This window comes from Hypomesus nipponensis, chromosome 3, assembly GCF_054491055.1.
Source record: "Hypomesus nipponensis isolate SF chromosome 3, ASM5449105v1, whole genome shotgun sequence".
Taxonomy (NCBI): domain Eukaryota; kingdom Metazoa; phylum Chordata; class Actinopteri; order Osmeriformes; family Osmeridae; genus Hypomesus; species Hypomesus nipponensis.
This window is the reverse complement of record NC_140363.1, coordinates 18,787,501-18,802,158: the sequence shown is the minus strand read 5'-3', so window position 1 is coordinate 18,802,158 and position 14,658 is coordinate 18,787,501. Positions and strand designations below refer to the sequence as shown.

General features: G+C 53.6%; 1 protein-coding gene across 1 annotated transcript in view; it reads right to left on the bottom strand.

Annotated features, from left to right (window-relative positions):
* Positions 1 to 30: 30 nt before the first annotated feature.
* The window catches only part of LOC146300197 (latent-transforming growth factor beta-binding protein 2-like), a 91,390-nt gene continuing 76,762 nt past the window's right edge, over positions 31 to 14,658 (bottom strand). The window contains exons 29-40 of the mRNA XM_084681500.1: positions 13,850 to 13,972; positions 13,201 to 13,329; positions 8,645 to 8,776; positions 8,161 to 8,295; positions 6,508 to 6,699; positions 6,325 to 6,414; positions 4,754 to 4,882; positions 4,472 to 4,612; positions 4,053 to 4,226; positions 3,530 to 3,844; positions 3,244 to 3,393; positions 31 to 2,050 (exon numbers count right to left, since the gene is read on the bottom strand). Coding sequence (XP_084537626.1) covers positions 1,875 to 2,050; positions 3,244 to 3,393; positions 3,530 to 3,844; positions 4,053 to 4,226; positions 4,472 to 4,612; positions 4,754 to 4,882; positions 6,325 to 6,414; positions 6,508 to 6,699; positions 8,161 to 8,295; positions 8,645 to 8,776; positions 13,201 to 13,329; positions 13,850 to 13,972 — 1,886 coding nt within the window. The 3' untranslated portion in view covers positions 31 to 1,874. The remainder of the gene's footprint in view (positions 2,051 to 3,243; positions 3,394 to 3,529; positions 3,845 to 4,052; positions 4,227 to 4,471; positions 4,613 to 4,753; positions 4,883 to 6,324; positions 6,415 to 6,507; positions 6,700 to 8,160; positions 8,296 to 8,644; positions 8,777 to 13,200; positions 13,330 to 13,849; positions 13,973 to 14,658) is intronic.

The window sequence follows — 14,658 nt, the reverse complement described above, 5'->3', positions numbered from 1 at the left end:
TAAAGAGAACACAGTGAATACTACAGTAAAAACATCAAAATCACTGTTGGTTTATTCTCTTTAAATGCAGGTCAAGGGCTGGTTACAAGAAACAAGACTACCATTGAGTAATAAATGTTTGACAAGATACTGCTCAGCGAGTCTATTGACAAATAAGCGGAATGTGACTTGGAGTTGTAAGAAAGTGAAAAGCGACTCGCTAAAATATGACATGATGAACCCAGAAACAGACACATGGAAAAGCATGTGTTGCTGTTCATTTGACAATCACGGCCTGATATTTAGGCACAGAGTTGTTTAGACAGAATAGCTGATGCTTGCATTTGAAAAAAGCATTTGTCTTTGTTCTGAACTTGTAGGATTATTGGCACCACATTGGACTTGTAGTAAGAATAGTGCCATTTCCTAAAAGTACATGTTAAGGTCTGCTCCACAGGGCAGGATACATACACTTTGTCTAGTAGTGTAAACCACTTTTCTTATTCATAAAAAGATGTTTAAAACAGTTTTTACAGAAATATATAAATCTACATAGCTACAATTGTAATGCAGAATTAATCTTTTTTTTTCTTCTCTCTTTTCAATTTTCTTTTCAAACAAAATAATGGGTGCACTATATGCATTATTAGAATATGTAACAAAAATAATACATAGTACTAGATCTGTACAAAACATCCTGATCCTCCTGAAGAAAACCCTGCCTCTTCTCTCCTTCAGAGACGCACACATGGAAACGTTCTCCTGCAGGACCTGAAGACCTTTGAGAAGGACACACACTTACATGGACCTCTGGGCCTCTGCTCTGTCAACACCCAGATCTGCCATGTCGAGACAGAGAGGGCCAACAGAGCCTTTACAAATATATTCCACAGCTCATCATATACATTTACAGCCATTGCATACCCACACAATGCTCCACCAATCCCCAGCCTTGGTACTGGTGACAGGAAGTGACACGTGATACAGTAGGGTTGGGTTGAGCTTGATTTCCTGGTGGGAGTAGGGTTGATCAGACAGTTATGAGGAAACCTAAGATCTGTGTCCTTACAAGACGCAGCAGACCAAGGACGAGGTTGTGGAGTCCACATTAAGGTCTTTTCATTCCTTATCTATAAGGTGGTTTAGAGGTAAATTCCTCCATTGAGCAAAATGTTCTCCGAAAATATTTATGGAATTTCATGATGCATTTATGAACATAACCAGTGACAGTTGGTGGTTGCTCTGATCAACATTTAAGACCCCCAGACTGACATAAGAACATGGATCTCTTCCTTGCTTTGCAGAACCTCAGCATGTAAAGGAAATAAATAATAAACCAAAAGAAACAACAGGGGAAAGCTTATATGCAGAATATGTTTTTACAACAAACTGTCTGGGTTACAGGTTAATAATGTCAGTCCTCATGAAATCCCTTTAAGACCAACCCCCCTCTGGAGAAATATTGGATCGTACGAAATACGTTCACTGCAAAGCCTCTGGCTGCCTGCAAGTGTGTGTGTGTGTGTGTGTGTACGTTGTATCACCTGCAGTGTGTGTGTGAGTGTGTGTGGATGTTGCATCACCTGCAGTGTGTGTGAGTGTGTGTGGATGTTGCATCACCTGCAGTGTGTGTGTGAGTGTGTGTGGATGTTGCATCACCTGCAGTGTGTGTGAGAGTGTGTGGATGTTGCATCACCTGCAGTGTGTGTGAGAGTGTGTGGATGTTGCATCACCTGCAGTGTGTGTGAGTGTGTGTGGATGTTGCATGGCCATAGTTGGAGGGTTGGAGCCAGGCTGCAGGAGGGTGGAGGATGAGATATGGGGGATGGGGGGTGGAGGAATAGTCCAACATGGAGGGAGGCAAGCGAGGAGGAGTGGTGCCCAAACAGTCCGACTCAGTTTCCCGCGTCCCTGCGTCCGATCACTGGGATCTCTGGGATGCAGTGGTGAGGCTTGGCGGAGGCCTGGAAGCCAGGCAGGCAGGCGCACCTGTAGGAGCCCTCTGTGTTGGTACACAGGCCGTTGTCACACAGAGACACCTTGTCGCTGATGTCCTCACACTCGTTAATGTCTGGAGGGAGGAAGGAGACACGCTGGGTTAGCCCAGAGAGGGTTCACAGCCGCAGCTGCTGCTGGTGGCACAAGTCCAGCTTCAGGACAGCAGAGGGGCTGGGTGGCTGGATGGAGGAGGCTGGATGATTGATGTCACTGAAATCACTTAGAGCACATTCTCATTCTCCACGGTTCTCTCGGAACGGTCTTGGCTTATCTACGGGATGCACATTCTCTCTCCTTCTATCATCTCGCTCTCACACTCTGAGTCTCTCTCTCTCTCCTTCCACATGTTACCTAGCATGATGTCTGGGAAGCTCATGCAGTCTTTAACCACTGACACTAATCAAGCATGTCGTCATGTAGCGTGCTCAGACTTTGATCTGGTTGAGGCCACAATGTGGTTTAAGACCAGTCAGATGTTGTTGCTTACATTAAAAGTACATTGTATAACATTTCTGTTCTCTTTCTTGGCCTTCAAGTGGTTTTTATTTTCTTTTCTGGCAAGAGAGGCCTGATTGTCATTTCTCAAACAACCTTTCCTCTCGCTCGCTGCCGAGGTCGTTTTCATCAGGAGGAAACAGTGGTGGGGTGTAGAACATGACGCTGGAACCGGAGCGTGCTCTTCCCACAAGCTTTTTCACAAATCGGAACCACAGTCAGATTGTGTCAGGTCTGCTGTGCAGTGGGACGGCTGTCGGCCTTGGAGAGGATGCTGCAGGCAGGGAGATTCCTGCAGCATACTGTAATCTCAGCACATCATTACGAGACCAGGGCTTCTCTTTCAAACTAAACAAACAGCGCTTTTAAAACGTGTAATATCCCATGTACTACAGGACAGGGCTGGGATTCAAGGCCTCTCTGCAGCCAGGGTAGTGACTTCAGACCCAGACGCAGGAGCAAAGTGCAGTCTCCTTGAAGAGACACTGGAATCACTTTCTTGCCAAACATAACCAAAGCAAGCCTGTAAAATGGACCCTGCTCTCTACCGGGCTTCTGCCTGCAGCTGCAGAGTGACTGTACTGAAGAGAGTCCAGGACTTGTCTCTACCAACCAGAGAGACTGTGCTCATGGCCTGATCTGAAGGTCCCACACCAAGACCTCTGTGTGCAGGACAGGAAGGGAGCAGGTCAAACGTTCTCCTCAGGAAAGCCAGCCGCCTGGCCGAGGAGGGCGTGTGTGTGTGTGGGGCGAACAGGGGGCGGGGCTTACCGACGCACGCCATTTTGGTGAGGTCGAGCTGGAAGCCGTCGAAGCAGTCACAGGTGTAGCCCTCCCTCACACGCACGCAGCGGCCGTTCTCACAGCCGTTTAGCACACCACACTCCTCCGCCCGGAGACCCTCAAAGCCAGCGGAGGGCTCTGATTGGATAGCGGGGATGACGACAAAATAGCAACATAACCATTACTGACATAACCACCATGAAGAAAAAAAAGCCATTGGATCTGATGTGGATCAGTATGTCTGCTGCGTGTGGAACCAGGATGCAGGGGGTACCGTAGTGAGGGCGGGCGGGGCGTAGCAGGGGGGGCGGGGGCTCCCGGGGACGGTGCACAGGGACCCTAAGGGGGGGATGCCTCTCTCCCACCCCGTAGTCGCTCTCGCTGGCTGGGTCGGTGAAGAGGGGGATGCCCTGGGGAACCCCGGCGCTGTAGAAGGGCCCCCCGGGGACAGAGGCCCCGTAGTTGTCCCAGTAGGGGCCGTAGGGGCCCTCCACAGCCTCGGAGCTCTCAGGGCCGTACTCGTACCCTGGCCTCTCCCTCAGGCTGTCTGCTCCTCTCCTGGGCAGGTTACACATTGCAGCGTAGTCATCTGAACACACACACAGGCCCAATTGAGTCTGAATCTATAATGTACTTGTGTTCACATTTACTTGTATATCCTTGTGGAATAATGGAATCAATTACTAGACCTGTCCCTGGCTAGCTAGACCTGGCCCTGGCTAGCTAGACCTGTCCCTGGCTAGTCCTACAGCTGTCCCTGGCTAGTCCTACAGCTGTCCCTGGCTCCCTGTTGTCACCTGAGTCCCTGGGGGGGCAGAGGGCACACTGGCCGCTCCAGGCCACTCCGTAGAGACAGCAGCACTCAGTGTAGGTGGTTCTGCCACCCAACAGCGGCTGGGAGCACACATCATCCTGGAGCAGAGCCTGCCAGCACATGTCCAGGTGGATGTCCTCATCCACCTCCTGGCTCTCTGTGGTCCAGGGAGGAGGGGGGAGGGAGGAGGGGGGAGGGAGGGAGGAGGGGGGAGGAGGGGGGAGGGCGGAGAGAGGGAGGAAGGAAGGAGAGAGATATAAATACAGGATAAATCCATTATTGTGACTGTAAAAGTGTCACTGATGAATGTTTACTGGATGTGCGTGTGAGAGTGTGTGTGAGCGTGTCTGTGTCTGTGTGTGTGAGAGAGTGTGTGTGTGTGTGTGTGTGTGTGTGACTGACCCCCCGTGGTGTTGAGGCTGATGCAGCGTCTGGCTGAAGCGTCCAGGACCAGAGGAGGGCTGCAGAAGCAGTTAAACGAGCCTGCCGTGTTCACACACACCCCGTCCATACACACCTTCTCTGTCTCACACTCGTCGTAGTCTGTACGGCACACACACACACACACCGGCACACACACACCGGTACACACACACACACACACCGGCACACACACACACACAGTTAAATCAGCAGTCCTGTAGGCGCATGTTTGTGGCACGAGGGCCAAGCTGCCAGACGTACCCACACACTCCAGACGGATGTTGTCGTAGTAGAACCCAGAGAGGCAGAAGCAGGAGTAGGAGGAGAACAGGTTGGTGCAGCGGCCGTTCTTACAGATGTCTGGCCCAAACATCTCACACTCATCGATATCTGGAGACACAGAAGAGAGAGAGAGTGGGAGAGAGGGAGAGGGAGAGAGAGGAGAGGATAAGAGAGAAAGGGGGAGTGGGTGAGATACAGGTGAAACCTAAGCACTTGACGCATGTATGAATTCCCAGTGCTAACTAGAGTACATCCTCTTACCTAACAAATCATCACACTGCTCACAGTAACAGCCTCCTTTACATCCTCTTACCTAACAAATCATCACACTGCTCACAGTAACAGCCTCTTTTACATCCTCTTACCTAACAAATCATCACACTGCTCACAGTAACAGCCTCTTTTACATCCTCTTACCTAACAAATCATCACACTGCTCACAGTAACAGCCTCTTTTACATCCTCTTACCTAACAAATCATCACACTGCTCACAGTAACAGCCTCTTTTACATCCTCTTACCTAAAAAATCATCACACTGCTCACAGTAACAGCCTCTTTTACATCCTCTTACCTAACAAATCATCACACTGCTCACAGTAACAGCCTCTTTCTCTATGAGAACAAGCAGCCAGAGCGACATGTGTGATGGATTACACAGGCATGCAGGTATCCCCTCCAGTCCTACACCACTCACCGTGGAGCAAAAACCATAAACGAGGCGGGAAACGACTTCTCCTCTTATCTTTCCTCACAGCCTGGCTGCGGTGGGCAGAAATAAACAGCTGAGGCAGCACTTCTGTCTGAGCGCGTGCAGAGGAGGGAGGGAGGGAGCTGTGAAGAGGCTAGAGGCGGTAGCGTGTGGGGGGGAGGAGGTCATGGTAGGGGGAAGGTGAAGGTAGCATGTGGGGGGGAGGTGAAGGTAGCGTGTGGGGGGGAGGTGAAGGTAGCGTGTAGGGGAGGAGGAGATGGTAGCATGTGGGGGGGAGGTGAAGGTAGCGTGTGGGGGGGAGGTCATGGTAGCATGTGGGGGAAGGTGAAGGTAGCATGTGGGGGAAGGTGAAGGTAGCGTGTAGGGGGGAGGTGAAGGTAGCGTGTAGGGGAGGAGGAGATGGTAGCATGTAGGGGGGAGGTGATGGTAGCATGTAGGGGGGAGGTGAAGGTAGCATGTAGGGGGGAGGTGATGGTAGCATGTAGGGGGGAGGTGATGGTAGCATGTAGGGGGGAGGTGATGGTAGCATGTAGGGGGGAGGTGATGGTAGCATGTAGGGGGAAGGTGAAGGTAGCGTGTGTGGGGGGAGGAGGTGATGTTAGCATGTAGGGGGGAGGTGAAGGTAGCGTGTGTGGGGGGAGGAGGTGATGGTAGCATGTAGGGGGGAGGTGAAGGTAGCGTGTGTGGGGGGAGGAGGTGATGGTAGCATGTAGGGGGGAGGTGAAGGTAGCGTGTGTGGGGGGAGGAGGTGATGGTAGCATGTAGGGGGGAGGTGAAGGTAGCGTGTGTGGGGGGAGAAGGTGATGGTAGCATGTAGGGGGGAGGTGAAGGTAGCGTACCTGTGAACGGAGGCTGGTCCAGGCCCTGGAGAGAGGAGGCTGGCTGGGACAGCAGTCCGCTGCCATGTGGACACAACTGGTGGTACTCCTCTAGAGAAACAACACGAGTTAGATACCAGCCTGATGTACAAACACCCTCCCCTCCCCTGGTCTGTACCTCCCCTCCCCTCCCCTGGTCTGTACCTCCTCCCGGCGGGGGGCAGGGGTGGATCTCACAGCCGTCCCCCCAGCCTGAGCCAGCGCTGCAGCAGCACTCGTGCTTGGTGGTGTTGCGGGACAGGACGTTGTCGCAGAAGTTGGCGTCTTTCAGGTTGTAGAAGCAGTCCTTCCTCAGCCGCTCCTCCGGGGAGGGGTACGCAGGGGCGCCTGTGTCCCCTGCAGCGGGACGGCAGCACACCTCGCATTAGGACAGCCAGAAACACACACAGCTCAACAAGTCATGATGTGGTCATCCAGTGAAACCTGTTGACCTGCAGGCGGGTGCTCTAACCACTGAGCTTCATTAACCCTCTGTTGCAGTATACAAGGAGACTGTTTCAAACTGTACTGCAGACCGCAATCGTCAGTGTATTGTGAATTCCAACATCAGCCTAACTAGCATTGGTCTATTGTAACTAGGTTCCCACACTGGAGCAGAGATGCTGGGGGCCTGGTTCTAGAATGTTCCAGGAACGGGAGCCCTCCGAGACAATCTCACGCCATCCATCACCATAACCAGGCAGGCCGGCCGGCCTGCCGGCGCGCTTGGCTGTGCGCTGGTGGACGGCCGTTCCCTCCTCGCCGCATGCAGACTGCAGGCTGCACATACCATCAGCTGCATCTACCGAGCCTGCTCATTCATCCACAACCACGGCCTGGGCTCAGCCTCCAACCACGGCCTGGGCTCAGCCTCCAGCCACGGCCTGGGCTCAGCCTCCAACCACAGCCTGGGCTCAGCCTCCAGCCACGGCCTGGGTTCAGCCTCCAACCACGGCCTGGGCTCAGCCTCCAACCACGGCCTGGGCTCAGCCTCCAGCCCCTAGCAGCAGGCTACGCTAAGCTAAGCTAAGCCTCCAGCCCCTAGCAGCAGGCTACGCTAAGCTAAGCCTCCAGCCCCTAGCAGCAGGCTACGCTAAGCTAAGCTAAGCCAAATGGAAACACTGGCATGTGAGACAACGCACCATTCAGTCTCACATGATTGATTAGCGCACGTCCAGAGCAAACAGAGGATTGCAGAGCTGAGGAGTGAGTACACAGGGCATAGCTGGGGTTCAACCAGAACACCAAATATCCCGGCAGGGAGAGCAGGGCTTAATAATGTCAATATGCCCCATTCGCAACACACCCAGACACACACACACACACACACACACACACTCTCCTGACAAGCTGACGACAGGCCGGTTCCACGCGTTCGCCGTGGAGAGGTGAGCTTGTTACTTTGTTTGGGAGAGTCCTTGCATTTTACCGTTTCGGTAATCTGTTTACGTCAAATCATGTTTGCGTTATAGCGGGAGACGTTTCCAAAGTGCTGTTCCCACTGTCTATACCTTATCCTTAATTGTCTTTGTGGGGGAAGTTTGGCTCTGGGATAACTGGCCAATCCCTTTGAGTTGAACACTCAAAACTTGAAACTCTCCCCTTGTAATTCATTCTTCGATAACTTGAACTCATGCTAATCTCTCGGGGTGGTGCTATCCTGGTTAACAGACACGACCTCAGCTGAGACTCTGGATCCCCACCCCCCCTCCCTCCCCTGTTTGGATAGCATGAGACGGCTCATTAAGGTAAAGACTACAACTCCCAGAAGGGAGCTGAGGCGCTAAGACCCAGGAGTCTGTGTGTGTGCAGGGTTACCCAGTGAGCGGCACTGGCTGGTGACAGGATCAAATTCCTGGTGGTTGCTGGGGCAGATGCACAGGAAGCTGCCGTCCACGTTCTCACACAGGGCTGTGCCGCACAGCGCCAGACTCATCTCACACTCATTAACGTCTGTCCAGGAGAGAGAGAGAGAGAGAGAGAGAGAGAGAGAGAGAGAGAGAGAGAGAGAGAGAGAAAGAGAGAGAGAGAGAGAGAGAGAGAGAGAGAGGGGTCACAGGGTGCATCCATGCAGAGGCTCTCACACACACACACTGAACACACACACATCAACTGCCCCCCACACAGATTCACACTAAACATTGTAAAACATTCCATCACAACGCCAGTCAAGGCGAATATCTCTTAATATAATAACTGTAATGTAAATCAAAGCTCCCTTCTTTCTAAGACGCAAACACTATTGTGAGTCCAGGTTAACAGTGTGGGAGGAGCATGGGGGGGTCAGTGAGCTGGTCCTCACCCACACAGGCCTGGCCGGGGTCCCCAGGGGGGGTGGTGTAGCCCTGGTCACACTGGCAGATGAACGAGCCGTCCGTGTTCTCACAGAAGCCGTGGTCACCGCAGATGGTCTCATTCAAACACTCATCTGTGTCTGTGAAGGAGAGGACATTGGTGAACACCATCTCTACATGCTAAACAACCAGTCAACTGGTTTCAAGACCTCCTTTCAAGCACTGTCTCGCAGTGAGATGAGGTTATTTCACCTAGTACCATTTTTCAGTGTTAGAAGAAGCATCTTGACATTTAATAAATGTCCTTAAGTCAGTAAAAGGGGACTGAGGTAAAGGATCTGTAAGTACAAACAAGCTTCACATTTCCCTCTAAATTATTTTACCTCAAAAAGAAGGTACCATTTTTTCCCCCGCACAGTTCTAAGTCACTAAATAATTGCACTAAAAAATTGCCTGACCTTCTAAGTGTGACGCAAGACTAAAATAAACCCGACTACCACAACGCCTTACAATAACAACAGCAATCACAGCCATCATAACACGTCAGGGCGGCAAAATGAACTCGCGGTGCGAGCTGGATGGTTTCCAGCTTCGTGGGGACCCAGATAATATGATGGAGTCCAGTTTGCTGGCTCTGATGGCTATCAATGAACCCAGCAGAGGGTCTGCAAGGCCCCTGTCTCACCGCGCGTCCAACATCCTAGAGAGCAGGCAGCATCTGGAACCCTTCAGCCCAGGCCCTCCTCTGGGTCTCTCTGTGGAGCAAGGACTGACTTGTTGCTCGCTTTCTGAGGCTGTTGAGGTGGGATTATGTAACAGCAGGACTGGTTTACAGGCATCCAGGGGCCGCCACTGACATGAGCCACCTCAGACAAGTCTGCTGTGGACGTCTGCGTGTGTAAATACTCTTTCTATTTGGCTCAAACGGGGGGTTTTAATAACAGTTCTGGCATCCAGGAATGTCCTCTTAATGTTCATCGATGGATCGGCCCAAACTTGTTTTGATGTGTTTGACATCTCAAAAAGGCTGTTGAGATGCCAGAGAATGTCCCTGTGAAGGATATCACAGCAGGGGAGCTGATCTGGACCGGCTCAGGATGCTAAAAGGAGGGATAGGTTGAGACCTGGCAACCTGACGCAGACGTTAGCATACACAGGCCATAGATCATAAAGCATGTTTAATGAAATCAGGAGACCAGGGTATGTGTACACTTGGATGCATTAGAGCAGAGGGAAGCAAGGGGGGGTCAGGGTCATCCGCCCGGACGACATAACACCAAACTCTCTCTGTTTAAAGGGAACATTTGTTAGCAATTTCTTACATACATAATTGAATATTTCTTGGCGTCCCACGTTCGGTGAAAGGGCCAAAGACAGATAGCTTTAAACAGGCAAGGCTGATTATAATTGTTTAAAACACAAACACACATTCTGAAGTCACTCTGGCAGATAACAAATAACACACAGGTCAGTGTTAGCTTGCTTGTTCAATTTGTTCTGCGACTCAACTATTGCTTTTGTATTTTATATCTCATATATATATTTCAGTTGTCAAATGCTGTGCAGGGTGGTGAATGGTGGGAAAGGGCCTCTGATCCATGAGGAGATGGGAGATTTCTGGGCCTCTTTCTCACACGGCTGTTTGGACAAAAAATACTCAACAGTCTATTGTCTCTGCCTTCTAGTGACTATGCCTCAGCATCTCTACTGTTTGACCAAGGGACATTACATGACCCAGATAAGACCCTTCTCTGCACACAGGGAGAGGGCCGGAGGAGCTGGAGGAGCCAGGCAGCGGGTCCTCTTGGTGGGGAGGGAGAGAGCCTCGCTAGGGGCTGGGGCCAGGGAGCGGGGGCCAGGGGGCGGGGGCCAGGGCCAGGGGGCGGGGGCCAGGGGGCGGGGGCCAGGGCCAGGGGGCGGGGGCCAGGGCCAGGGCCAGGGGGCCAGGGCCAGGGGGCGGGGGCCAGGGGGCGGGGGCCAGGGGGCGGGGGCCAGGGCCAGGGGGCGGGGGCCAGGGCCAGGGCCAGGGCCAGGGCCAGGGGGCCAGGGCCAGGGCCAGGGGGCGGGGGCCAGGGGGCGGGGGATTCGGTCGACAAGGAGGCAAACATTTCCACCAGCCCACCTACATCTCCACCTGGACAGCCTGCTGAGAGTCGGGGGTGGGGGGTGCTGTGACCCGCAGCGAGCGAGGAGCCTTCCTGCTTGGGAGAGAGAAGCAGCTTTCTCTTAAAGCGTTGGAGCCTCCCAGGCTCTGAGGTCGGTCTTCTGAACGTTCAGCTGCTCCATGAAATCCTCAGGGTGTTCCAGCTTTCCCCCCGTATGAAACATAAGGGCCTGCTTCCACATGTGGAGCCGCTGCCATGATGGGATCCAGCGCGTCAGACAGGGACACCACTGGACTGACAGCGTCACTAAACAGGCCAATTAGAAGCGTCAGTGGAAGCGAGAGAGAGCTGCGCATGCTAATCATGGAGCTCATGACCTGTGGGGAAACATGCTACGCATGACATAACTGCTGTCAGGCTCCGACAGGAAGCTGTTACCTCACTTCCTCTTTCCATGCTACCATCACCGGCGTTAAGTGAGAAAGGACAGTGGTTCCATCGCCGGAGGGGAGACGGGGAGGTGGGAGGAAGGGTGAGGAGTTCAGTTTAGACGGGAGGTGCTGAGGTGATGGGGCGACCTGCTCAATTAGCTCCCCCTCGCCCAGGGCTGTCTGCCCCAGGGGCCCCAGCTTCCAGGGAGGAGATCCGGGGATGGTGCCGGGTTAGACGGGAAGGTTAAGTGGAGGTCCTGGTTCCGTGTTAATCTCTACCACATGGAGAGAGAAGCAGTGCTCCCTGGCTGTTGTCTCGCCCTGGTCCCTGGGCAACCCTGGGTCTGATGTGAGCCAGATGCAGGGGCAGCCTGACACGCTGGGCCGGCAGGGGGTACAGGAGGTGTATTGTTTTACAGCGACACGTGTTTCTGTGTTTCATCTGCTGTTTCATCCTTGAACCACCCTGACCCCTGACCCCTGACCACAGCTGAGGTCAGAGTGTTTTTAACAGCCTGTGTTCACCCACCCCTCCACATCAGTCTCCATGTGTCCAGCAGGGTGGTAAATCATACAAGGACTCCAGAAGGGTGCTGTACATGGGAGTGGCTGGCAGGTGGGAGGAGGTGAGAGCACAGGAAGGCCTGTTATGCTGTGTTAAAGAGGATCATAACCACAGGAAGGCCTGTTATGCTGTGTCAAAGAGGATCATAACCACTGTAAATCTAAAACCAGAAAAGTCTGATGTGTCCGACAATAAAGACCGAATCTAATAGACATGGAGCAGAGGTCTACAAGGAGCAGGTCTACAAGGAGCAGGTCTACATGGAGCAGGTCTACATGGAGCAGGTCTACAAGGAGCAGGTCTACATGGAGCAGGTCTACAAGGAGCAGGTCTACATGGAGCAGGTCTACAAGGAGCAGGTCTACATGGAACAGGTCTACAAGGAGCAGGTCTACATGGAGCAGGTCTACATGGAACAGGTCTACAAGGAGCAGGTCTACATGGAACAGGTCTACAAGGAGCAGGTCTACAAGGAGCAGAGGTCTACAAGGAGCAGGTCTACATGGAGCAGGTCTACAAGGAGCAGGTCTACATGGAACAGGTCTACAAGGAACAGGTCTACAAGGAGCAGGTCTACAAGGAGCAGGTCTACAAGGAGCAGAGGTCTACATGGAGCAGAGGTCGACTGAGGTCTACAGGACACAGTTACAGCTCACACTCAAACTGAGGAAAAACACTGTTTTTCCCTTTTGTATTACGACCGCAAAATGAGCGTGGCGAGCGAAGCCAAAGACAGCCGCCAGCTCTTCGGAGGCCCAGGGAGTATACATACAGCTCCTCAGAGTGAGGGCACATTACAGTCTGGCCTCTTCTGAAATATTTGATGATTTTTATGAGCAGACAAAACGGTCTCAGAGGGTACGTGAGCTCCCTCCCCGAACACGTTACTATGGTGACGGCAGCTTGTTCCTCCACTCCCCATCAGGCGCAGGAACAAGCAGCTATTGTGTGAGGAGCTGGGTGGAGAGAGAGAGAGAGAGAGAGAGAGAGAGAGAGAGAGAGAGAGAGAGAGAGAGAGAGAGAGAGACAGAGAAAGAAAGAGAGAGAGGGAAAGAGAGAGAGAGAAGGAGAGAGAAGGTTCCACAGGTCCCTGGCTGGAGAGGAGGGGAGTGGAGTGAGGGCTGACATCACTACAGCCTCACGACAACATCACTACAGAGGTGGAGACCTGGAGCTGCTGTTACGATGCCCTGGAATCTGACCAGAAGACTTAACACAGCCTCAGAATAAAACAGACTGCCCCAGCCCCCGGCTCCCGCCCCCCGGCCCCAGGTGGATCCACTTGAGCCTTTCTATCTGTACAAGCCAGTACCACATCACTATAACTGTGAGGAACAGTAGGTGTGTGTGTACGTGTGTGTGCTTGCTAAGGGAACAATAAAGACATACATTTCAACAGGCGTTCCTCACCGCCGCCCTGAGGTAACTGTAAACAGAGAGGGGGGGGGGGGCAGGAGACTCACCACAGTCTCCCTCCAGCGCCCCCTCCAGGCCAGGCTGGCAGCCCCTGAAGCAGCGGTACGAGCCCGGGGTGTTCTCACAGCGCCAGGTCCCACACACCGAGCTGCCAAACTCCTCACACTCATTCTGATCTGTAAACGGCAAACACACTATCACATGTACGTACACACAGACACACACACACAGTGACACACACACACACACCGGGCCCGGGCCTGTGTAGCTGCTGTCCCGGGTCTTGGCACGGCCAACAACAACATTATCTCAGCAACCCAAGAACTTGTGAAGGAGCAAAGGTGGAGCTTCCAGAGGGAGAAACACCTTGAGTCACAACATGATCATTCATCCTCCCTCTGGGGCTGGGGGGCAGGGGGGCTGGAGGGCAGGGGGGCAGGGGGGCTGGAGGGCAGGAGGGCAGGGGGGCTGGGGGGCAGGGGGGCTGGAGGGCAGGGGGGCTGGAGGGCAGGGGGGCTGGAGGGCAGGGGGGCTGGGGGGCAGGGGGGCTGGAGGGCAGGGGGGCAGGGGGGCTGGGGGGCAGGGGGGCTGGAGGGCAGGGGGGCTGGAGGGCAGGGGGGCTGGAGGGCAGGGGGGCTGGGGGATTGCTTGGCTCCAGCCATGGGGAGCGGAGTGGAGGTGGAGGTGGGGTCTCACCTTCACAGTCAGCTGTGTTGGAGGAGAACTTGAAGCCAGCCTCACAGAGGCACAGGAAGGATCCGTCCGTGTTCACACACCTGCCTCTGGAGCACACGCTGTCTGTACTGCACTCATCCATGTCTGGGAGAGAGGGGGAGGGAGAGAGAGAGGGAGGGCGGGGGGGGGGGTGGGGGGGAGAGAGGGAGGGGGAGGGAGGAGTGAGTGAGTGAGAGAGGGAGGTGGGGGAAAGGAGAGAGAGGGAGGGGGGAGGGGGGGAGAGGGAGGGAGTGGGGGGGGGGGGGGGAGAGGGAGGGAGTGGGGGGGATAGGAGAGGAGAGGGAGGGGGGAGGGGGGGAGGGAGAGGAGAGGGAGGGGGGAGAGGGAGGGACAGATAGAGAGGTGTGACAGTGATGGTCTCTACAATAAGTATCCAGTTTCTGGGATCTCTAAACCCACAGGGGACACACATCTGAGGAATGCTGGTCCAATCAGGGGCTTGTCTGAACGCAGGACACACTGTCCAATCAGGGGCTTGTCTGAACGCAGGACACACTGTCCAATCAGGGGCTTGTCTGAACGCAGGACGCACTGTCCAATCAGGGGCTTGTCTGAACGCAGGACGCACTGTTCCTTTCGGAAACCTTTACGATGCTGGCAAACAGGAAACCGTAAAAAAACATGTGCTTCGGCTTTGCAGGCTGGGAACATTCTCCCTTCAAAATTAATAATGATGGCTGTACGCTTGATTAAATGTAGATTGGTGGGTAATTGCAGCATTACAACATCACTTACAAGGTATTTGTGTTGTGGTATTAAGAGCGGGAGAG